The 26,257-nt window shown below is 37.0% G+C and overlaps 1 protein-coding gene across 2 annotated transcripts in view; it reads right to left on the minus strand.

Annotated features, from left to right (window-relative positions):
- The window catches only part of LOC105482163 (phosphatidylinositol-3,4,5-trisphosphate dependent Rac exchange factor 2), a 282,501-nt gene that overhangs the window by 136,256 nt on the left and 119,988 nt on the right, over positions 1-26,257 (minus strand). For both annotated transcript variants that reach the window (XM_011742123.3, XM_011742125.3), the window contains exons 15-23: positions 26,035-26,107; positions 22,911-23,053; positions 22,656-22,748; positions 20,087-20,235; positions 15,651-15,736; positions 12,752-12,888; positions 9,385-9,502; positions 5,976-6,160; positions 3,353-3,514 (exon numbers count right to left, since the gene is read on the minus strand). In XM_011742123.3, coding sequence (XP_011740425.2) covers positions 3,353-3,514; positions 5,976-6,160; positions 9,385-9,502; positions 12,752-12,888; positions 15,651-15,736; positions 20,087-20,235; positions 22,656-22,748; positions 22,911-23,053; positions 26,035-26,107 — 1,146 coding nt within the window. The remainder of the gene's footprint in view (positions 1-3,352; positions 3,515-5,975; positions 6,161-9,384; positions 9,503-12,751; positions 12,889-15,650; positions 15,737-20,086; positions 20,236-22,655; positions 22,749-22,910; positions 23,054-26,034; positions 26,108-26,257) is intronic.

The following is a 26,257-nucleotide window of genomic DNA, read 5'->3' on the forward strand; positions in this document are numbered from 1 at the left end:
GTGAGGGTTACATGGCATGAATAAGTAAAGAGGGACTTCAGACATTCAAAGGAAGACTTCCAGTTCCTGCATGTAATATTTCTGTGTAAACAGGAACTATCCCTTGAATGTATATTAAATATTTCTATCTAGGAAGTATCCCCAATACCCAAAATAAGCCCAATTATGGAATTATTCTAAAGCAGAAGAACGACTGTAAAGCTAAAAAGTGTTTCCAGGACAATTTAGGGAGAAAGCATTCCTCCCTACGGGGCATAATTTTATGTCTGAATTATCCTCAAATCCTGCTCCACAGAGAAAAAAGTCTCATTTAGGATTCATTCACATCTTCAGTTAGGTCTGACCAGGTTTCATACACGTGCCAAAAAACATCTGTGGCCTGTACAACCAGCCAGGAAATCTATTATAATTGCAGCAGCCTTACTATAGAAGCTATAGCAATCAACTGGTTTCTATTTTTAAAACCTAAAACTTTCAGAGTCAAAATAAGGTAAAGCCAGCATCTTCGAGATTTTAGTTTCTATGGATACATTTTATTTCACAAAAAGAAGAGTGCTGAAGTCTTCATCAGGAAGAAAAATATGTTTCTAATAATAGTTTTAAAGTATATGTGTGAAAATTAAAAATCTATATTCTCAAATGCTATGGGTTCTGTTGACATGCATTTGATACATAAATGGAGCTAATCTTACATGACCTATTAGGGCTACGATCTTAGGCACCTAAATCTTATTCAAATTGAAAAGATCCTTGCAATATTTTCTTGCTAACCTTGATTCTCTATCTAATGAGAAAACCAGTTATTTTAAATATGTTTATGGCCAAATGGGATGATGACAAGAATAGCTTTTAAAGCACATAGGCCCTAGGTGACTACATGTCTCTTTTTTATTTCTAAATTAAACATAAACACAATGGAGACCCATTCCATAGGAACCTAGTCTGTTAGTTGCCACCTACGTGACCTTAAGCAAATTCTTAATCTCCCGAAAAAAAGAGGCAGGATGAGAGAAGAGTCCATACACATGACTGTTTTGATACTCAAGTAACAATAATGTACATAAAAGAGCTTTCTGCAATTCGGTGACATTATTTTTATCATCTAACATCATTGCCCATTAGCCTGTCCATCTGTGCCATAAAAGCTTCTAGGATCTCAGTTACTTATGAGTAAATGGAACACACTTCTCACCTTCCAGGGTGACGTTTTTGAGGATCTCCAACATTTGTTTAAGCCTGTGTTCTCTTGGTCCTCATTCTTAATCTGCTGCATCAATTTGCTAACTAATATACCCTGATCCTAAGATTATGTTTGTTTATATAGTTTACCATTTTCCATGTACACTTCTGTAAGCTACTTCCACTTTTTATTGCATGAAAGAATGAAGAGAGGAAAGCAGGAAGAAAGCAAAAGAGAAATGTCCCAGGCATGGTGACCAGTTTGACACCCAGACTCTGCCTGAACCTGTATCACACCTTCTTGTACAAATCCATTTCTAAAGTAGAACAACTCTCTTTTTCAAAATGTCTTCAAAAGGAGAATACTGATTTGCATGTGTGCAGCAGTTTTTTGCATTTGTTTAGACCTTTTACTTCAAAGCACTGTTACATTTCATAGAGAAATAAGAAGTAAGTAAAGAATCTTCTGTCCTTCAACTCCAACAAGGTACATTCCATGGAATCTTCCCCAGACTCAAATAGGTGAACTGAACCAGCAGCCATGAAAAGCAGATTAACAAAAGTGGCAGGTAAGCAGTGACCCTGAACATTAGTTTTCTTCACATGAATAACTTTTAAAAAGATACAATAGTAATGCAAACTCAACTCAACAACCCAACCATTACAGGAATTGTTTAAAGGAAAAAATCATGATCTCTCTTCCCTTGACTCACTCAGTTAGTAACCAATGTTTTGAGTCCCTTGGGTATTAATTTACATACATCCCTATTCTCATGCAGCCAAATATAGACATAGATGGGCTTATTTTAATTACCATATCAAGAACATAAAACACATATACTTACCACATATTCATATACATTGAGATAAAGAATATTATCTAGTACGACTGACCAAATTTTAAGCAACCAACTTCATTTGGAGGGAAATCATTTAATCAATTAGTCTTTTATTGGTATAAATAGAAATAATTTTTACACTTGTTTTAGCATGTGTTTTGGAGATGAATTCCCATTAATTCTACCTTTAAAATATGTCCCCAAATTCATCTAATGTTTTTTGTCTCCTTCATCTTCAATGTAGTCCAAGCCATCAGCATCACTCAACTGGGCCACTGCAACAGCTTCCTACCGGTCTCTATTTCTCCATTTCTGCCCCCTTGCAATCCATTCCCACAAAAGCATTATCTTTCAAAAGCCTAAATCAGATGAAGTCATCCCCCTGCTTAAAACCTTCCAATTGGTTTTCATTAATATAATAATAAAATCCAAACTCCTTCCCAAGTCCCAAAATGTACAGGAGCTGCCACAGCTCTTTACAACTGGCCCTGCCTAAGCCTCTGACCTTAAGCCTGGCCACCAACCTCTGGCCACCCTGGCCTTCTTTCTGCTTTGGGGCTTCAATTACCAGCTGTTCCTTCTCCCTGGAGGCTTCTCTCTCCAACTGAAAGGGAGAGTTCTACTTGTCATGCAGATACACGCTTTCTCATAAGGGACTTTCTCTAGCCACAGAGTCAAAAGGATCAACCTGGCATTTAAACCATACTTCCCTATTTTGATTTCCTCATAATTCTTCTTAATATTTGATTCCCCCCACTTTGTAGGGATTTATTTACTTCTTTGCTGTCTCTCCCACTTGAATGTGAGCACCATGAGAGAAGAGAAATTGTCTCCTTCCCTGCTATATTCCTGGAACCTAGAACAGTACTTGGCACATAGAGGGTGCCTAATAAATGTATCTCAAATGAATGACTTAATCAATTAATTTTTAAAAGTCCACAGTCCATGTACTTTCTGATTGAGGGTTTTCATTCTCTTAGTTGGGAGAAAAGGAAAGAAGAACTATAGTATAATTTTAAATTTTGACTTCAGAATTAGGTGGTCTGCATTCAATGGCCAGCTCTATCTTTTACTAGAAAATAATTTAATTCTTTAGGCTTCAGTTACTATATTTTGAAGATGCGGGACAGTAACATAACTTACAAGTTTGCAAAGATCAAATGAGGTAATGGATGTTAAGGCATTTTAAAAACTCTAAAATGTTATATAATGTTATCATTTCTGTAAAATGGTACCTAACAAATATGTAAAGAAAATATCAAGAATTGATTTAAATTTGACATTTAACTAATAATCTCAACAATAATGATGTGTAAAATCAATAGAACCCTTACCTTTCTATAACTGGATATTCTCTGACATATGTGTTCAATTCTTTCACTGCAAAGGGCACTGAATTTACTCTGAAGGTCAGTAGGAATCACTTCATTTAGAGAATTTAGGCTGGTGCAGTTGTGTACAAAATGCTCATCACTTTTAGCCAGGGCTTCAAGAATCTGCAATGACAAACACACACGCACACCCCCACACACAAACACACATACAGACACACACATCGAAAAACAAAACAAAACAAGAAGAAAAACTTCAAAAGTAACCACATCAAATTTTGGTAAGTTAACAATACAGGGCAACTTTCCTATTTTGCTCTCTGGGTAGCTGCCAGGGAATTTCTACCTTCAGTCAGGCACTGTCAGTGAAGTGATCTGACCTGTCTGAAATTGCAGGTTTTCCTTCTGCTAACTATAGGAGCCTGCTTGGTGATGCAACTGGTCTTCAAAGACTCCCTGCTGGATACATCAGTACATTCTGATGTGGGACACGTCTATATTTTAGTTAGAGTGACTCAGGACATTTTTTTTCTCAATTTGGTAGAACAAGAAAACATAAAGAAATCCAATAGCATGCTTGTTAGTTAGAGTCTAGCAAATGCAGAAAGAAAATATTTGACAACTGCTTGCTGAAGAAATGAATAAATGAAGTTATTTCAGTACGGCAGAAATTAATGTGACTTGCAGCATCTGAGCTCTTGCTGATAAAAGCATTAGATAAAAGTATTTATGTGATGTTTTCAATTAGTAAATTCTTTTGACTATTTGAATCAATTGTAATAACATGTGTTGGTGGGGAAGGTGTACCATCAATCACTAAGAATTTCCAATGACCTGAGAATTAATTATGCGATTATATATTGATATATAGATACGTAGCATTTCTGATTAATCAGACATTGCAAGAATGGATTATACCCATAACCAATATTTTATGTTATTCTGTGAAACATAAAATGTATATATGTTCTGGTTATTTGAGCTCCCTCACCACCTCCACTTCCCTTTCATGCTGACTATGGAGTATGAGTTTGTATTTAATCACTAGTCTAGAACTTACAGCTAACTTTATCATTAGCAGTGTGACCTTGGCTACATTTCTTACTTGACTGACTTTTCTTCATGTGTAAAATCCAAGTGATATTTGCAATACTAGTTTATATGTTGTCCTATGTAGAATAATCCATGTAATTCTGCAAACTTGAAATAGCTGGAAAATGAGAAAATAATTATAATATCCTGGTTTCAAACTTTTACATGGATCCCATTCATACTATAATGTAGATGGGAAGAGACTGCATTTTAAAAATATATATTTTAGATATCAGTAGATACATATAGAGGTACAATATCATCAGAATGATGAGATTTTTAAAAAGTTAACTTTCAGAACATAAAACCAAAAGACAAAATAATTATTTTTAAAATAGTTCATTTAGATGTCTATATTATTTCCTCCTGCTAAAATTTTAAAAATACATGATAGAAATGCTACATCTATCTCAACTATTAATATTTTAAACAACAATTCAAACAGAGAAATAAAGGTAGGAAAGCTACATCTCATTTTTCTTACTTGTACTATCTGAATTCTTATAGCATATAGAGCCATATGAAACACTAAATCCAACACCTGTGGAGGATACAGTAGGAGTCTGATGGATTTCCCTTGTAGGCAGGCCATGAAGAGCCAGCAGTTGCCTCTTTACCATGTATTTTATTCATTTGGATAAAGGCTCCCTTCCTTCCTCTCCATCTTGTTTCAGCCTAAGCACCTTTGCAAAGGTGATGTCTTTTCCAAATGAGAATTACATAAATATCAGAAGATCTATTCATAAACTGATCTCTACGGTTCCTGAAATTTTATGAAATAAACATGGCACTTGCCAAATTTGAAATTGCTCATAATGTATTTCACCACGTTGAATACTCTTCAGAGGATTATGTACATTAAAAAAAAAAAAGCAGCATCTGTCATGAAAACCATCTGAATTGTATTCACAATAATGAATTCACAGACACAGCAAACTTAATAAATGCTGAAGTCCTTGCCATATCAATGACCACCTGCCTAAGCAAGGGTTTCATCTAACTTAACACTGTGCTCTGAAAGGATCAATAAAAGGAAGTTGTATGCATACCAAATAGTGGAGGAGGGGGAGAAAAATAAGAAATTGACTGAGGCTGGGCACAGTGGCTCACGCCTGTAATTCCAGCACTTTGGAATGCCAAAGTGGCTGGATCACTTGAGGTCAGGAATTTGAGACCAGCCTGGGCAACATGATGAAACCATGTCTCTACTAAAAATACAAAAATTAGCTGGGCATGGTGGTGTTGCCTGTAATCCCACCTACCCTACTTGGGAGGCTGAGGCTGAGAATCGCTTGAACCTGGGAGGCGGATGTTGCAGTGAACAGAGATCACACCACTGCACTCCAGCCTGGGCGACAGAGTGACACTGTGTCTCAAGAAAAAAACAAAAAGAAGAAGAAGAAGAAGAAGAAGTTTGAATGAGCTGACAGCTGCAACATGTATAGCTATTTTTATTTTTTTAAGTGAAGGAGGGGGAGGATTTCAGTTCCTTTATTTAGAACAAAAAATCTTATTTCTTCAGCATCACTCCTACCTTGGCAGTTAAGCTGAAGAAACCTTTGGGCTCAATCATCTTTTCCACCACATTGCACTTGATGCCAGCTGTGCTGTCGTACTCATATACGACACCATACTCCAGGTGGACATTGTCCACTGTCAGACTCACATGCTCCTTCTTCCCGTCAATGATGGCCATAGTGTTGAATTTGTCAATAACCTCTGGAATAAAGACAATTGTAATACAGCAAATTCATGAAGCGTTTGTGAATCTCCTCAGATAATTTTGTGTCTCTTTAAATAATTTTTAAAGAGTTCTTTAAGGGATGGTTAAATCTGATGTGTTAAATGAAGCGTCTATTCTTGTTAACATTTTAAAAAATAACATTTCGAGAAAAGCTTATGCTTGAGTGATCCAAACCTCAGCACTCTAACATGACTAGTCTTATCTTTGTATATCTACTTCAGTCTGTGGACCATACGTCTACCTATTTATACCAACATAAATACTATACATAAATTTTCTTTATTAAAGACCTTTATGACTTAAAGTCAGGATTTCTAAAACTGCCTCGAATGTTGTATGAATATTTTCTCAAAGCAGGAAAAAAAATCCATAAAGAAGGCCATATTGAAGAAGCAGAAAGGAGATGCAAGAATCATTTTATTTTGGCAGGCAGGGTGCCTGCAGTTTCCCAAACAGCATCTTACAGAGAGGGCTCATTGAGAAAATTTCTCATTGTTCACTATAATAAAATTTCCATCTAAAATGTCTGCCTATAGTTTTTTAGCTTACATAAGGTACATCAGCTGGTGAAAAAATACCTAAAATCTCAAGTAAGAAACTCCTGGGAAACCTAATAGTAATTAAATAAACAAAACTAGAATATTAGTTTACTTAGAAAGACAAAGCCCGAAAATAGCATAAACAGTAAATATTAAATAGGTAAAGTAGAATATTGATTTATCTTAAAGTAACTAAGTCCTAGAATAGCTACAAATCAATTTCCAGAGCATTACAGCAACCAATCTACCTTTCAACGTGGCACCAAGGTTGATTTATTCCAAATTAGGAATATAAACCTCAGAATAAGGTCCTGAGATTTATCCTATTTTAGATAAATATTATATATTACCATAACAACCTTATTGCTCCAATGATTTGAGATGTTTCTGATACTACCCATGACTTGGGTAGCATCCAACAAGTGGCCTTCCAGGAGTGCAGAGAAAATAGCTTTTCCTAAGTACCCCCATATGATCAGTGTGTATAGGGAATATACAATAAGAAACATATGCTGGGCGCCGTGGCTCATGCCTGTAATCCCAACAGTCAGGGAGGCCAAATGGGAGGATCACTTAAGCTCGGGAGTTTGAGACCAGCCTGGGCAACATGGCAAGACCTTGTCTCTATCAAAAATCAAAAACATTAGCCAGGCATGGTGGCACGCGCGTGTAGTCCCAGCTACTGGATGGGGTAGGGAACTGACGGGGGATCACTTCAGCCCAGAAATTAGAGGCTGCAGTCAACTATAATCGCACCGCTCCACTACTGCAATCCAGCCTGGGTGACAAAGACAGACCCCGGAAAAAAAAAAAAAGAAGAAGAAGAAAAGAAAATTAAAGGAAAGAAAAGAAAGAAAGAAAGAAATGTATCTAGGTATTTGGCCCCATTCCTAAAATAAAACGTTTAAATCCTAGTGACTTACTGAGTGATAGAGGTGACAGGAATGTCTTTGTTATTTATAACAAGCCCCCTTAGAACGTAACTGAGTTTATGTGAATGAGGTGGCACTTGGTCAGCCTACAGCTAGCCTCAGGATGGGGGCTGGTTGTCAGGGTAACCACCCATGCAATTAGGGGGCTGGAGCTTTCAGCCCCACCCCTGAACCTCTGGGGAGGGGAGAGAGGTTAGAGTTCAAGTTCGGTCACCAATGGCTAATGATTTAATCAATCATGTCTAAGGAACGGAACCTCCATAAAAATCCCTAAAGGACAGGGATCAGAGAGCTTCTGAGTGAATGAACTTACCCACATGTCTGGAGGGTGGCACACCCCAACCCCTCACAGAGCTTCCCACCACAGAGCTCCGTGCTCAGCACTCTTCCGGACATCATCCTAGTTATCTCTTCATCAGGCTTTTCATTTCTTATCCTTTATAATAAACCAGTGTTTGTAAGTTTCTGGGTTCCCTGAGCTGTTCTAGCAAATAACTGAACCCGAGGAAGGGATGTGGCAACCCCCTGAATATATAGCCAATTGGTCAGAAATACAGGTGAAAGCCTGGGACATGTAACAGGCACCTGAAATGGGGGCAACCTTTTGGGACTGATCCCCTAACCTGCGTGTCTGTGCTAACGCCTGGTTTTACAACTGAGATGAATTGTACGACACCCAGTTGGTGTTAGGAGATTTGGGGAACTGGTTGGTATGGGGAAAACCCCACACACACAGGCTGTCAGAAGGGTTGTGAATGAAAACACCTCAGAACAGGTCATTCTTCTCCAGCTGTGCTGATTGGGAGGAATCTAACAGTGTAATAAAAAATATCCAGAGACATCCACCAATAATGAGTGGAAAGACACCAAGAAAATATAAGAGGTGATTCATGGGCTTCTGTGAAAAAGTTTTGAAACAATAATTTAAGGTATCTGTCAATTGCAGACATTACTGTAATTGCCTCAGTCGCCCTTGGTAAAGAAGCCACTGAATAGAGTCATTTGCTGGTTTACTCCATTGAGGAAACAGAAATGATAACCGTCCTTATCAAAAGATCTCTCTCTCTCTCTCTCCCTCTCTCTTTTTCTCTCTCATTTTCACACTACTAGTTTGCTCCTTTCCTTACTGCCAATGTTAGAATACAGTAAAAGTGCAAAAAGAATCTTCTAGATCTGGGCTTCTCAAATTTTAATATGCATACAAATCAAACCTAGTTAAAATGAGGATTCTGACTCAGTAGATCTGGGGTACAGCTGAGATTCTGCATTTCAGTCTAGCTCCCCGGCGATGTTGACACTGCTTCTCTGTGAGGCACACTGGAGGCCAGGTCTAAACAACACTGAAACTCCAAACAAGGAAACACATAATAACCTGGGTTTGAATCCTCACTCTACTACTTAACTAGTTTGAGCAAGTCCCTTAACCTATATAGGCTTTAGTATTTTCTCCCCTCAAAAAAGAATGATGATACTCATTTCCATTTTATGAGATTTTTTTTTTTGATGACTAAATGAGGTAGTCCATAACAACACTTCATAAAGTGCCTAACAAATAGAATTTGCCAGCTACTAGCTATTATTACTTATGCATTTGACAGACATCTGTTTGGTGATAATGACTTAAGAATGTGGCTTCAACACGTACAGGACCTTCAATATTTGGGAGTAGGCACAGGCACAGTGGAAAAGAATACCATAAGCATATGAAGAGGAAAAGAAGAAACCTACCTTCTACTTTACAGTCAAAAGCATCCCCTGCTTCATCTCCAGGGGGCTTGGAGTGAGATTTTTGAAGGTCTTCTTGAGCACTCTCAATGCTATTATAAACCCATTGTATGGAATCTTGCTGGAAATGAGGGGGGAAAGAAACCTCACAGGTATTAGTGCTTCCTAAAATGCATGCCCATTTCACAAACCTGCTTCAAAAGGAGACTTGACCTTATTTATTCCTCTAGCTTCTTTAAAAATAGTAAAATTTGAAAGAGAGATACAAATAATATCAGAAACTAATAAAAACTAAAGGACAATTATATTGTTTAACAAACACACTTTCTTTCTTCCTTCCTTTCTTCTTCTCTTCTCTTCTCTTCTCTTTTCTTTTCTTTTCTTTTTTTCTTAGACAGAGTTTCCCTCTTATTGCCCAGGCGGAGTGCAATGGTGCAATCTCGACTCACCCCACAACCTCCGCCTCCCTAGTTCAAGCAATTCTCCTGCCTCAGCCAACTGAGTAGCTGGGATTACAGGCATGCGCCACCACGCCTGGCTAATTTTGTATTTTTAGTAGAGACAGGGTTTCTCCATGTTGGTCAGGCTGATCTCGAACTCCTGACCTCAGGCGATCCACCTGCCTTGGCCTCCCAAAGGGCTGGGATTACAGGCGGGAGCCACCACACCTGGCCTAACAAACTGACTTTTTAAAGCTTCAAGTTTTATCTTCCAAGATACGTTCCAAAGATGTATGTTTTTAAATAGGATATATTCCCAAATGTCTTACTTAAATGCTTCAAGTATATCTTAGGTAAGTTATAAATCACATTTTAAAATAATCAAATGTGGCTGCGCATGGTGACTCACACTTGTAATCTCAGCACTTTGGGAGGCTGAGGTGGGAGGATTGCTTGAGCCCAGAAGTTCAAGACCAACCTGAGCAATGTAGTGAAACCCCATCTCTTATTAACAAGACAGCAAAATAAAACAATTGTGAGATGGACAGTTGTCTGATGAATCAATTATCTATAATGGTACAAATCATTTACATGTTCTCCTAATAGTCAGATATATTCTAATACATTTACTGCTATTTTAGAAGCAAACAAATATGAAAATTGGAAGGACATCATTCATCTCATTGATCAACTATCTTTTAATCCTCCCAAATAAAAAAATCATCCTACTTTTAAGGGCGATTTCCTTAAAAATTATCCTATATTTTAACAGCAGTTCCAGTCTCATTTAGAGAAATGAGAGAGATGAGATGACTATCAAACAAATGCTTCAAGAGTTGCATTACTTTAAGGTTTACAGATTTTCGAGATAAGATGTTAAATCAAATTAAACTGCATTATCGAAGTATGATACAATATGTATTATCTATTTGTTTTGTATTAGCTTCTCAAGTGTGTCTAATTACTATATTGCTACAAATCATTAAAATGCTAATTAATATTTGATCATTCCATTACATCTTGGTGCCCTGTTGTGGCCACCAATGAGCCACACTGCTTAGTTTCCCACACTGACCCTGGGCTTGGCCACACGATTTGACTTGTCCAAAGGGATACTAGCAAGCACAGTCTAAGCAGGTTTATCACTTGTAATGTTCCCTCTTAAAATTCAGACACCATGCAGAAAAAAAAAACCCTGCTAGAGACTGGGAAGAAAGGCCATGCAAAAGTGCCCTGGAGGGTGACCTGCCCCATGGAAACCGAGGCCTCAGACAGGGGAAGCAAAGGTGTCCACTCGAGTCCCAGCAGAATGCAGCCACGTCAGTAACCTCATAGGAACTACCCCACAGCTGCCCCATAGAATCAAGACAAATAGTCAATTATTGTTTTAAGCCACTAAGCTTTGGAGAGGTCTATTTTGTGGCAATGGATATCTGGGAGAGCATGTTAGTGGATTTTTCTGTACATTTATTGCTTTTCTTTAATTATTTCACTGATCAACACCTCTGTAAGACAGTAGGCAGGGAAAATAAAAAGAAATGAAATTCAAATTGATCTGTCTGCTTATTAACATTCTGGTAGAAGAGAAAAGATTTGATCACTTCAGAGGAGACTTTAAACATTCATTCTATAATACAGTTCAACAAATATTTATCAAGCTACTATCAACCAGAGTAACCTATGAGCCTATGTATAACTTCCAATTTGCTATGCTAGATCTGACCTTCCTTTTTTTTTTTTTTTTTTTTTTTTTGAGACAGAGTCTCGCTCTGTCACCCAGGCTGGAGTGCAGTGGCCGGATCTCAGCGCACTGCAAGCTCCGCCTCCCGGGTTCACGCTCTTCTCCTGCCTCAGCCTCCCGAGTAGCTGGGACTACAGGCGCCCGCCACCTCACCTGGCTAGTTTTTTGTATTTTTTTAGTAGAGACGGGGTTTCACCATGTTAGCCAGGATGGTCTCGATCTCCTGACCTCGTGATCTGCCCGTCTCGGCCTCCCAAAGTGCTGGGATTACAGGCTTGAGCCACCGCGCCCGGCCTGGCCTTCTTATTAAGTAAAACTGATCACCTATTTTCATGTGGATTCAGTGTTTTGCAGGCCATCAGCAATGGCTTATGAGAAAATGGCCATTCATCTTCCGGGTTTGGAGACAGTCACATCCTCAGATCCAGAAATGAATACTTCATTATGCATGACAGGAAAATACAAGGCTTCTCCTGTAAAGTTCTGCCTGCATCTAGCCGATTAAATTGCAGGAGTTTTCTCTTATATGCCAATACTCACATTTTCTTCATAACATAATAGCTTTGCTTATGAATTATGATTCTAATTTTAGTTTTTTGTGGCACTTGTAGATCAAAGGGTAGTGTTTTACAATGTTAGATAACGCCGAGTACATTTTGGTATTTTCCTTTAAGAGATAAATGCAGTTCCCTAAATACATTTTGGTATTTTCCTTTAAGAGCTAAATCCAGCTACCTAAATAAATATACCTCAGAATCAATCACAGACCTTATAAAACCCATAATTTTTGCTTTTTCACAGAAGTCTTCTAATAAAGAGTGTAAGTATTTATGGTTCATACATACAGACACAGACACAATGATCATTATGTATTCTAAAGCAATCACAAGGGCCAAGAAAACAGTTCAAACCTTTGGATTTCGTTTGATAAAACTCGTATCTCAATGAAAGTACCCCAGATCACTTTTTAAACAGATGGCAGTACTGTAATAATAAAATGTAACCATTTAAACACAATCAATTATAACTAATTATGCAGATAAAGCAATCATTATGAGATTTATAATGCTGTGTTTAATTTTAAACTTAAAATTGAAAACCACAAACATCTCTGGCACTATCCCACCTCGCCCCTTAGGTCTTTATGCAAGTAGTCACTCAGATCCAGATTACCCGAAGGGCCACTTACCTTCATTGGCCGCCTGTACTTCCTGCAGGCTGTAACGTGTGCAATGACACTGGCATGTGTCTCTTTGCTTACATTGATTCCATTCACCTTGATAATGCACTGTCCAGGGTGAAGGCCAGCTGCTGCAGCCACAGTTCCTTTAAATACAAATGGGAAAATAACCAAAAGCTAATTTCAGGAACAAGATTCATTTTTATGATATATACAATTATGGAAGCAATTTTAAAATACGATCAAGGTCTAGCTAGTATAATCTTGATAAACTTGGTTCTGAGAGCAATTCCCTCTCAACACTTTTCTGCTTTTTAACTTAACTTTCAAACTGTGATCAATAGAGTATTTCTCACCTCCCTAAGAATTAGTTTGAAGGGATGTTGCAAAGTGACCTTTATAATACTAATCAGTTCTTTTTCCTTCCAAATGTCTAGTCAATCTTTCTAAATATGCATATCTAATGGCAAAATGAGAAGACCAGAAACATATGCCTTCCTTATCTTCCTTTATTCTACAATATTTCTAAATATTCAAATAGTATTCACTTTTGTTTTTTAAAATGACAACAATTTAACATACACATAAAAAAGAAAATCCTTCAGAGAAAAATAAAGTCAATGAGCAACTATGATTGGACTGGTTTTTCCAAGAAAAATAAGAGTTTGAGATATATACAAAAAGTCAGAAACAGGAGAATTTGTAGAGAACAGAATTAATGAGATAACATCACTCATCCAGTCATTTTGTTTGCATTGATACAGATTCAAATATGGAAGTAACATATCCTAACCAGTGAGCTACGGTTTCTCAGAACCTTCCAATTATTGTTGACAGTGTGATCAAATCAATATTAACAAAGTACCATTAATAAATATGTGTAATTAATACAATGCAAATAATTAATACAAATGATGACAAACTTATAAATATGTTAGAAGAGACTTCTTTTGTGACCGTCTCTCATAAAGAAATTATTAAACATCTTTAAGAAAATAATTTACATTCAAGAATTTATCTTCGCATTTCTTCTTAGTCCCCATAAAATTCACTCCTAGAAATGTTAAGTGGTTTTCTGCATTGAATTGAGTCTTAGGGGAAAATGGAAAATTATCAGCAGAAAGAACAGCCTGAAAAATGGCATTGCTTCCAGAAATCACCTGGCCATTTGGAAGCATCCAAGCTGTTCTGTTTGTGTGAGCTTAGAATGGGAGTGGCTGGAAGAGACAGGATTGGAGAGTTGAAAAGAGCCAGACTGTGAAGTCCTTGCCTTGGCTAAGAGTCTCAACCTTACTATAAATGGAAGATTCCAAGGGCTTCATGTCTGAAAAGCTGAATTTGTCTGTAAAGTAGGAACAAGTTCATCTTGGGATATAGGAAGCAATTTTGAGGAGTAAAAAAAAACTCATCAAGGACACATTTTAAAAAATGCTGAATAGTAATATGTGCCCAGTAGAAGACAGTGAATTGGGAGAAGCTAATTCAATAACCATGATGGTTTTTCTAGCTACAAGGGAGAAAGAGAGAAGACGTGGTTAGGCTGATCCAAGGCTTAAGTGCAGTAGCTTGGATGCAGCTGAGGGTGGGGGCCAGGGGAGCCTGGGGATGCTGGCAAGCGTGACTGCAGTGACCCACATGAGAAATCTCTTTTTCTTGTGGCAAAATTACAGTGCCAAAAAATAACCAAATATCTTTTCATTTCATACACATCTGAAAGAGGAAGCACTTGAGCATTTCTGTCTTGTACTCTTCAGAAGCAAAAAGCACAGAAACCAGATGTAGGCCAACCCCATCACTAAGCTCCAAAGATAGAACCTTGCTCTTTAAATGACATTGTAATAAGCGAAGAGGTACAGCTTGATTCACTCAGGCTTTCAGCTATTTTATAGCACTATTAACATGAATTATTCCTTTTTGGCTTCGTGAAAATGCAGAAGATATTTGGTGTCTCAATATCCCATTTCAGTTTGACAATATTTAATGAGTTATTGAGAAGGTTTCAACTGTCTATCCATCTGCATGTTTTAGAAATCTGAGAGAAAAAACAGGTTTCTGAAATTAGATTTTTTTAATCATACATACAATAATGAAAGTAATGTTATAACAAAGGTCTAGCTAGTATGTTCTTGATAATTTGATTCTGATAAAAACGCCCTCTTAAAATCTTCCTGCCAAAGTTTTGGGTGATCACATCAAGATACTTTACATTCTTTAGTAATAAAAAGCATGTATGTCTTTTGCTAGATAAACACACGATTTCTTATGCTAATAGTGACACTTCTTGCTGTAGACCCAAGTTATTTACTATGTTTAGCAATGTGGGATCTGAGAGTTATTTCCTTCAATTATTACTAGTGTCAATTTAAAATTTAAAAAATACATATGATAAGAGATGTCAATAATCAAACAAAAAAAGAATAAATATAAACATAACTTTTTAGTCACTAAAATTATTGAATTTAAAATGCATCTTATGATGAGTTTTAACCACGGTTTATAGAAGTACCTGAAGGAAGTATATAGCAATAGGTTATAAAGTCCACAGATCAGCTTTAAACCTGAAAACTCACAACTTTGGATTACTGACAAAGAAAAACAATTACTTGAAATCAAGAAAAATACAAATAGAAAATCTTAAATTTATTATATTATTTGGATAAACTAAAAGATTCAGAAAAGTGAGATTTAGACATCATTCTTATATCAAATTTTTAACAATGATAAACAGGCCTTAAAATTTTTTAGCTTTTTTAATGCTTCTGGAATGTGCCACCATTGAGTTAATACAGTGAAAATATAATTGAGAATCATAACAATATGATTGTGCCTGTTTTAAACACATTCCTGTTCTGTCGGGCACATCCCGAACCTGCTGGAAAGCTGCTTTCCTGCAAGATAAATTTCCCACCTCTTCCTACAGCATGCACAACGGAAGGGCCAAATCCTCGGATCTGGAAGCCAAGTCCATCAGCTGAATCTGGAATTTTCACTGTCCTAAATTGATCAGAAAATAAGGTAAAATGAAGTGCAAGAATCAAAACTGGCTAAAATAATCATCATGTACACCTTCACACTTCTCAATAAATACCTATTGAGAATCTACAGTGTGAAAGATGTTGGGCTAGAAATCCATGGAGACTAACGTGGTCCCCAACCTCACGCAATACAGAGTTTCTAAACTGAACATAGTCGTTACATAGTAAAGCCTGAAAAAGGAACATTGGGGTGTAATGGCTTGATCACTGCTCACTGCAGCCTCAATCTCTCTGTCCCAGTGATCCTCCCATCTCAGCCTCCCAAGTGACTGGGACTACAGGCACAAGGTGACACCATGCTTGGTTACTTTACTTTACTTTTTTCATAAACACAGGGTCTCCTACATTGCTCAAGCTCATCTTAAATGACTGGACTCAAGTGATCCTCCTGTCTCAGCCTCACAAAGTGCTGGGATGACAGGTGTGAGCCACCACACCTGCTTAAACCTAGCCTTGAATGTTCATGTAGTCAGTTTGCAGCCAGATAACTTGGATAAGCTCCTTAACTATTCTGACACAGAAAATTTCACAGAAAGACAACATTGTTAAAAGTTATTTTGCAGGGTATCTGTGGCAATGAAAAAGAAATAACCTTGGTAAGTTGCCCTGTACTGTGCTATGAGCTATACAGGTGCTTAATAAAACAGAAACTTTTCTCTTTAGTTTACTGTTACAAAGAAAAAAAGAGGGACCTATGAAATTCTTTATAAAAATTAATATAACAGAAATAGAGAGTTAATACATTTCTACCTATTGGGAGCTTTATCCAAGAACAGTGAAGAGCTAGTTATAAAGAACAGATCTGTCAAACACGGTATCAAAATATTTTAAGAAAATGATTCACTTTAGTATTTACACAATGAATGTTTAAAAGAATAATACATCAGAAGACAAATGTGAATAAGAGAAGAAATCATTCCAATGAATCTACATCAAAAAAAAAAAAAAAAAGATTACGAAGAGATGGAAAACTTGAGTAAGCTGTCATGGCAAACCAGTCAGCAGTGTCCAATTTGGCACTCACAAATAAGATACTCCACAGAAGAAAGCCAGAAATCAGATAACAACAATGAAAAGCACAGAGCTCCAGATGCGAGGGAACATCATAACAATACGAGTATGATATTGCAGCCGGGAACAAAAAGAAATGAATACAATGCAATAAATTGTGATAGATAGCCCTTGATGCCCAAGAAACAAACGTGTATCCCAGAAGATGAGTTAATCGTAAAATAAACGACAGCAGCACTTCAAGGGCATATTAAATACAGTCTGAAGGTAGATACAGCAGGACTTAACTGCAGCTTATGAAATCACTGTGGGAGAGAGTTTGAGCAAAACTAAGGGTTCAAACACTTCAGAAAGCCATAGGCCACATTTAGGCCTAAGGTAGAGAGGCTGGCACTGCAATCTCAAATATAACCTAGGCAGGCATTCGGGGATAGAAATGAAGATTTTCTGCTCTCGGAAAACTTGAGAGTATTATTATAAATTAGGTTATACACTATGAAGTTATCTGTATGTATGTGGGATCGAGGTCACAGAATTAATGTATCCTTTCTCCTTCATAGTTTTTGGTGTACAGGGCTGTATTCATTTCCTTTGAATAACACATAGTTATCAGTGTTTGTCAAAGTTACACTTGAAAATGAAAGATAACTGACCAAAGAAAGAAAAAGGGAATGAATACATATTCTGGTGAGTCTGAAACAAAAACAGAAGCAGTTCATGCTTCCATATATTACGAGTGAGAGTTCACTTCTGCTGAAACAACATAGAACTTTCAGGCCGTGGTGAATTATTGTTGCTTTTGGATTCTGAGTAATTCACAGTGGCCTCTCAATCTTTCTGAGCAAGGTTTTTCTATCCTTCTAACATTGCTATGGAAGGCTGACTCTAATATTTAAGAGAATTATTATTTTTTCCTTAATCAAAATTGTACAAAATACCATGACATGCATTTTGGTCCAAATTTTGGAACCCCTCTAATAAAATGATCTTTAGAGAACATGTTTCCCCAGTGAGAACATTATATTCCCTATTAAAAATGAATTACGTTTATACAAGAGGGATGCTCTATTTCCTACAGAAAATAAGTGTACTAAATTATCTGCTACAAAGTCTTTTGAAAAATCCCTTGATGTTATCAAGTATGAAGTATAGCCAGAATCAAAAGAAAATTCTTTTGCATTTACCTCTCATATTTTTCCCTTTTCCTCAAAAATGGGATACTACTTAAATTCCAAGAAGCTATTGTAAGAAAATATGACAGTGATTTATAGAACTCATACATCAGAATAAGGACATAAAGGAAAAGTTATTTATTTCAAACAAATTTTTAAAAATTAGTATGGTATCTTCAAAAAAATGAGTATGCTATACAATGCTCTTGATATATGCTCTTGATATAATAAAGTAGCAATGAAACATAAGATGAGAAGACAACAGCATCATATATAACATCACTGGGCACTTACTATGTACTGGATACTTCACTAAGTTCTTTACAAACCTGGTTTTATTCAACATTCTTTGCAGTTTCATGGCACAGGTACTCTTATCCCCATTTTATGGATGAGGACGTGAAGTTATACACTTAGCTAGCAAGTAGTGGAAGAGAGGCTTGAATCTGGAATCTGGAGCTCTAGACACAGCGCAACAAACACTAAGAAGAGTCAGAAGACACAGATTCCTATTCTGCTCATCTAGCAACTAAGTCTACGACTGAGGATTTGCTCCTATTTATTCAATTTTGAAGTTGATGGCCTCGAAGTCTCTAACTGTTGGAATGTCTCTGAGCAGTGGACCAGTATTTGTAGGTTTAAATTGGGGGTCAGGGGGCCCTAGGGAGACCTAATGATTGCTTTGAATGCTACTCCCTTATTCCTTTCCAGTCTGTCTTCTTCCTTTTAAATGCCCTCAAAGTGTCAGGAGGTGGGCAACCAAGATAGTCTTCTCCTAGGCAGAGTTGAATAAAGGGAGAGGAACAGACCATAATAAGGTTCAGAGGGAAGACATTGCTGTGCTTCTTTGCTGCCCTCTAGCCCAGTCTTCCTACATTAGTAAAAAGTGAGTGTCATGCTCACTCTTTCAGACCTCTTGGTAAACTATTGGTAGAAGCTAAAGCATCTACTTTAATGAATTCACACTGCCTTGAAGAGACCCACTAGGGAGAACCCAGCCCACTGCACTGCACTTTGCCTCTTAAGATAAACATCGCAGAAGTACATCCAGCTATTCCTGAATATATATAACATAGTATTTAAACATATTACATATAAATATGTATTTTTACATATTAAAATATATTTAAGGCAGGTAAGAATACTTTTAATAGGTAGCTAAAATTTTAAAAATCTTGTTTTTGAAGTGCTAAACTTCATTTGCTTTAAAACTAATGAAGTTGCTTATCATGATTGGCAAATGATACAAGTAAAATTTAAACAATAATCTTTATATATTATGCTAAGTACTTTGTACATATTATCTCAATTAATTAATTGGTTAAACAATTCAAGGTAAATCTGATAAGGAAATACTGAACCATTGATGGAAATGATTTGCACAAGAAAAGCCCATGGCTTGCAAGTATATGCACAGTATGTTACTAAAAAGTAGCATACAGAGCATGCTGTCATTTTGTGGGTACCTGATTGTGTATACGTGTACCAATACTTTAAAAACTTCAGTTAATGCTTAATTTCAAAAGAATAACAATGGTTATTTATAGGTGATATTGTAAGAAAAAAATATGTCTCCCTTTAGAAGCATTTATATTCTCTACATTTTCTATAATAAACATAACTTTTTTTCTAACCATAGGTACATAGATAATACAATTTTTTAAAGAAATGGACAAATTACTAAGCACATGCAAGCATGGATTATCTTACAGTCTTTTTGCATCTCTTATGAGTGTTGAATTACAAATGGTACCTAACCATTTGACAGCACCAGAAATTCTTATAGCCGAACATGGAGAAACGCAGTTCTTTATTCTCAAATGTTCTACTAGTTTAGTTTTCTTCACTCGTAGTAAAATCCAGTTCAACCCAGACCAGGAAAATTTGGGCAGCAAAAGAAAAGCATTATTTCTACTAAAACTACAGGATTCAAGTAACACTTACTTTAGCATCATAAGCAATGTAGCTTTTCCCATCATCTGTAAACCAGTATTAGTGATACTGGTGAGGTTCAAATGTTCCAAGCAATGAGATGCTTAATTCTAAGCATTTACTTAGTTATCTTTTCTGTTTTACTTATCTATGTATAACTTTAAAAAAAATCACACATAAATCATACAACTTACTCTCTTGGTTTCGTGCTCACAAGAACTCTTAGAGGTTTTCTGCTGTTTAAACACGATTTCAGGAAGCAGTCGACTTCACTGAAAGGTCTCATAAAAACTAGGTCTCCATTAATAGCAAAAATCTTTTTCCCAACTTCCATGCCAGCCATCTAAGAGAGAAATTACAAAAAATAAGTCAAAGTATATTTTAATAAGAAATTTGAGTTTTTCACAAAATCAGAATATGAAAACTTTCAGAGCTTATAGATTTTGACATTTTAACACACCTGCAGTGTTTTTATACAAATTTACAAAGCAGAACTGTGGATGAGATAACACGGTTATCATTCTCTTTGGCCTAGTTTTAAATCTGAACACAGAACTTTACCAAAATTACCCCATTTCCCTCCCTGATTTAACATCATACTCCTCTCTTCTGTTATATTTCACTGTTCTTTAGCTTATTTCATCCTTTTAACTATAATCAAATTCCAGGTTAGTTTTTTTACTGTGTTTTCCACCTATAGCCAATTAACTCAGAAAGTGTCAACTTCTGTATCTACATCAATGACACCCAAATATGCATCTCTAGTCTGACATAGTTCAAGTGGCAAGGGAGAAAGGGAGCCTGGAATCCAAAGAAGAGAGCTCCAACCAGCAGAGCTGTCAACAGTGCAAGCTGCTGAAAAGAGGACAAGGAAGACATTATCCCTCCACACCAACCAGCATGCACTTCTCAACCAGCCTTACTGCCTAAAAACTACCTGCTGTTTTGGTTGTCAGCTAAATGATGAAAACCTGAGAGAGGGCATTTTATTAGCAGCATAGTCAGATGCAGCTGTGCTCTAAGAACATCCTCTGAAAACGCCTGGGAGAAACTATTTCCTTCTCATAGACAATTACTACAAATGGTCATTAGTTGGCCAGGTCCACTAACAGTGCATACGTTGATCAGAGTTATTTTGTTTGAAATTAGTGTGCTGTACAGAAAGCTTTGTCTTGCATGAACTTGTGTTTTGATAAAACAGAGACCTTTGGCATTAGCAGATAGGAGGATGGGTGGCAGTTTACCACTGACTTTAAACAGGTTCAAATGTAAATACCATACTTCGTTAATTTTCATATTCATTAAAGATCTAAATATTGAGAAGTTTGCTTGAGGATTAAGTATCTTCCACCCAGGGGCACCAACGTGAGGACACTTTAAACTAGATATACTTGGGCTATAGCACTGAAAAGTAGGGTCTATGAGGGTGGGGGATTTTGTGTCTTGTTTGTTGCTCTATTCCCAGAGCCTGGAACACTGCTGAGTATGTAACAGGCACTAAATGAGTACTTCTTGAATGAATGAATGAATGAATGAATGAATGAATGAATGAATGAATGATCAGGAGTTTTTTTTGTTTAAAAGGCTGGCAAAATTGCCGGATGCAGTGGCTCATGCCTGTAATCCCAGAACTTTGGAAGGCTGAGGTGGGCAGATCACTTGAGGTCAGGAGTTTGAGACCAGCCTGGCCAACATGATAAAACCCATCTCTATTAACAACAACAACAAAAAAATCAACTCAGCCTGGTGGCATGGGCCTGTAATCCCAGCTACTCTGGAGGCTGAGGCAGGAGAATCACTTTAACTCAGAAGGCAGAGGTTGCAGTGAGCCAAGATCACACCACTGCACTCTAGCCTGGGTGACAGAGGGAGAGTTTGTCTCAAAAAAAAAAAAGGCTGATGAAGTGAGAGAACATCAAGAGCATTAATCCAATGAGAAAACAGTCAAAGCATGTCCTTCAGTGATGAAAGTTATACTCACACAAAAGACTGTCAATGGTGATGGGAAAACAGAAGACACGACTCTTGACAGAAAGGAAGAACCATCTGCTGTGCATAATACAGTGCTACCCTATGCTGTCTCTGTGGGGCTCCAGGTTGGAGTCTGTGATTAGTGAAGCTCCAGGAACAAAGAATGAGCCACTTGGCCTCCCAGAAGGTCAAGAAATTCACAGTCGAAGAGCTCTAGAACAGGGGTCCCCAGTCCTCAGGCTGCGGACCAGTATGGGTCCAAGGTCTGACAGGAACCAGACGCACAGCAGGAGGTGAGCGGCGGGTGAGTGAGCATAAAGCCTGAGCTCCACCTCCTGTCAGATCAGTGGTGGCATTAGATTCTCATAGGAGCGCGAACCCTATTGTAAACTGAGCATGCGGGGGATCTATGTTGACCACTCCTTATGACACTCTAATGCCTGATGATCTGAGGAGCTACAGTTTCATCCCCAAACCATCCCCCACCCTCCGCCCGTGGAAAAATTGTCTTCCACAAAACCAGCCCCTGGAACCAAGAAGGTTGGGGACAGCTGCTATAGAATACACACCATCTCCCAGCCCCTATTATCCCTGAGTGGCCAGACAGGACTCAGCTGCTGCTAATCCCAAAGGTATTCAGTAGAACCTGTGAGTAAGATTATCCAGAGACATTATGTTCAATACGGATAATTTCAAGGCTGATTATCTTTAAAGGCAGATTTCAGTTTGTTTAGAATTTCTCTATTTTTATGTCATGACAACACATTTAAATTAAATTCTAATTTACGTTACCTCAGCATTAGATCCCCTTTCTACCAACTTTATTATTGGAACTTTGTTTTTGTCTTCTAGCCCAAAGCCATAGCTGCCTTCATTGGATTTAATCTGAAATGCAAAATATTAACATTACTGATAAAGCAACTATGAAAAAAATTACAAGTCTAACAGAACAAAGTAAGGTGCATCACCATCAAACATGTTTAATGCAGTCTTCTGCTAATGTCTATAATCAAGAAGAAAACTTATATAACATATCAATAAACTTACCAGTAATGACTTAGCTATAACATTTTCCACAACTTTTAAGTCATGTTTCAGAAGTCGATGTTTCATATTTGATCCTTCCATTTCCTCATCCGAAAAAAAACGGAAAAGTAGGGGTTCATCTTTGAATTCGCTTTTTTCAAGGACTACAGAAAAAGAGATTCAAATTATTTCAGCTAATTCAAAAATCGAACTCATTTTCAATAGCAGTGACATTTATAAATTAATACCTGCACCCATAACCTCAATTTTATACTCCTAGGACTAGTTACATTCACAAGTAGCCCTGGCTTTTGTTTTGTTTGTTTTTTTCTATTTCTTTCTATAATTTTGAGCCAATGTCTCCTTTCAGTTACTTTTACCTACAGGATTTTGAATTTTTTTAAACAAATAGTATTTCTTCTAAGGCTGACTTTTTAAAATTTAACCAAGTCCTTCGCTTTCCAGATTAAAATCCAAATTTAAATAAAAGACTATAATGAATCAAAAAATGCATGCATCCAAAACAGAAATTTATGGTGTTTTCAATTTGTAGTAAACATTTTAAGCATGTTTTTAATATCCCACACAATTATGGGAAAATTCAAGTGGGTTAAGTATTGCCTTCTGTGTGTGAACAACTCCCATTGTGTTCACTTTTGTTCCAACACTTCAAACCAGAAATATGTCTTCTGGGTGAAATGTGATTTTAGTTTCCATGAATTCATGTTTCTTTTCTGTTTAAAAGCAATATTCTCAAATAACATTATTTCTAAAAGGTCTGGTTTTTCCCCCTTATCTGAACATTAGTATTTTCCCCAAAATCCCCTAAGATTCTTGGAATGCACTGATGAAATAAAGTTTATGTTTTGTTAGTATTTCTTAAAATAAGGCTAAATACTGATATGAAGAATTTGTATTCAGTGAAATCCTGACAGCTGTCAAAATACTTCACCAAAAAAGTTCTCTATTTCTTATTTATCTGTCCTTAATACCTTGAAGGTTGATTCATTGAGCCACAGACTAAAAGAAAGTGATCCCAGGGCACAGTAGAAAAAGTTAGGTTTTGTGATCAGACAGGCCTGAGTTTAAATTCCAGGTCTGGAAGTGAGATAAGAAAGTTACTTAATCCCTCTGAGTTTCAGTTTCCTCATCTGTAAAGTGGGAGCAATAAAATCTTCTACATATTGTTGCATAAAACCAAAATGAGGTCATAAATATAAATAACTTGGCATATAGTAAGCAGTCAAAAGGGACAGCTCTTTGGTTTCATTATTTTTACAGAGTTCCAACAAATAATTGTTGACTGGATGAATGGCTTTATTGATCTTTGGTTGAAAGACTGGATGGCAACATGAGTTAACAAATAAAATTATCAACCACAAATTTAAAAAACAACAGAAGCCATAACTAGCAATAGAAATGAGAATCTACTATTATTTCATGTTTTTGTAAAGATGGGATCTTGCTATGTTGTCCAGGCTGGTCTTGAACTCCTGGGCTCAAGCAATCCTCCCACCTTGGCCTCCCAAAGTGCTGGGATTACAGGCATGAGCCACTGCGCCCAGCTCAACCTATTTTAGATTGACTTAATGATCTAAGCATTTTCCCAAAGGTCACTCAATGTTTCTGCTACAGCTGTTTCCCTCCACCAAACTGTCTTTTAAAAGGAGCATGATAGGGCATCAACAAAGCCAGGCATGAGCCACACTGTTCATGCTTTACCCACAGACTTTTGTATGAAAAACTTTTGATGTAACTCAACATTTTGTAATAAACTCTCAGATAAAATTACTGTGTGTTGGTGCTTTACTTCAAAGAAAAAAAAATTGAAACTTTTGCAGGTTTTCAGCTTGATATTATAGGTTTAATCCCCTAACATGATGTAATTTCTTCCATTCATAGTTTGTTCTTCAAGGATCAGTATTTCTCCGGGACAACTCACAGAGTGTCTGGAGATAGGGAAACAGGATGGAATTTCCCCCAAAAAAACGATAACCATGGATCTTCTCAAAATCACTGTAACCTTTGCTGTACTTCCTTATTCATAAAAATGTAAAGATATTCTGAAAGTAACTGACAAATAGGTGTAAGTGCTATCAAATATATGTTTATAAGCATATTATATTAATAATTTAAAAGAGGCCAGGCATAGTGGCTCACACTTACAATCCCAGCACTTTGGGAGGCTGAGGCAGGCAGATCACTTGAGGTCAGGAGATCAAGACCAGCCTGGCTTGGTGAAACTCTGTCTCTACCAAAAACTACAAAAATTAGTTAGATGTGGTGGCATGCACCTGTAGTCCCAGCTACTCCGGAGGCTGAGGTGGGAGAATCACTTCAACCCATGAGGCAGAGGTTGTAGTGAGCTGAGATCACATCACTGCACTCTAGCCTGGGTGACAGAGTGAGACTCTGTCTCAAAAAAAAAAAAAAAAAAAAAAAGAAAAGAAAAGAGATGACTGCTTGGGTTGGGTTTATGGATCCTATACGATGTTACAAATAGGAAAAGCTTACTCTCATTACCCTGATAAATCTAAGAACTTTATTTTAAAATTCTTGTTTGATGACTTACTTGAAGTCACCCCAGGGCACAATAGAAAGAGGTTTTGTGATGACTTACTTGAAATCATCGAACAAGAAAGAAAATTAACATTTAATTATCAAAAATAATTTTTTCCTAAAGATCTATAATTTTGTTCTCTGAAGTAATTTTAAAAATACTTTTCTTAAAAATAACAGTAAATAGTCAACCACATATGCTGTCATTTAGTCATTCTAATATATACTGGCATTCAAAATAAAACCACAAGTCTAATCTGAAATAGTCTCAAAGAGGTTTGCGAGCTTAAAAACAAAACAAAACAAAAACTTCTAACTCAAGTCATTGCTCTTCTAGAATCAGCATAGGCTAGAAAAATAGGATAGAAGTCATGGCAATGGGTAGATAACAGCAATTAGACATAGGAATGGCACCAGCAGTGAAACCGAATGCAGTTGTGATGACCCAACCTGAACCCATAGCAAGACCCAGATAGTCTTGCTGGCTCATCTCCAAATGACCTAACTGCAGCACTGGGTGTTCCAGTATCCTAAGAACCAAAGTGATGAAATACATCTGTAAGCTCCCAGGGTAAAAAATCCCTACCATGGTGCATAAATCCATTGTCACAGAGTCCAACGCCAAATATCATTGCCTCTTCTCTGGTGCGGCAATCTCCCTGTTAACCGAAAAAGCACTGTGGGAGTTAATAGGCAACTAAAGGCTTTGTGGCCGCTTCGCTCCATTTAACATTCCCAGCACCAAATTCAGACAAAGCTTCGCTTATAAAGCATGCATTGCTTTATAAGACCAAATGCATCTAATTGTT

This window comes from Macaca nemestrina, chromosome 8, assembly GCF_043159975.1.
Source record: "Macaca nemestrina isolate mMacNem1 chromosome 8, mMacNem.hap1, whole genome shotgun sequence".
NCBI lineage: Eukaryota > Metazoa > Chordata > Mammalia > Primates > Cercopithecidae > Macaca > Macaca nemestrina.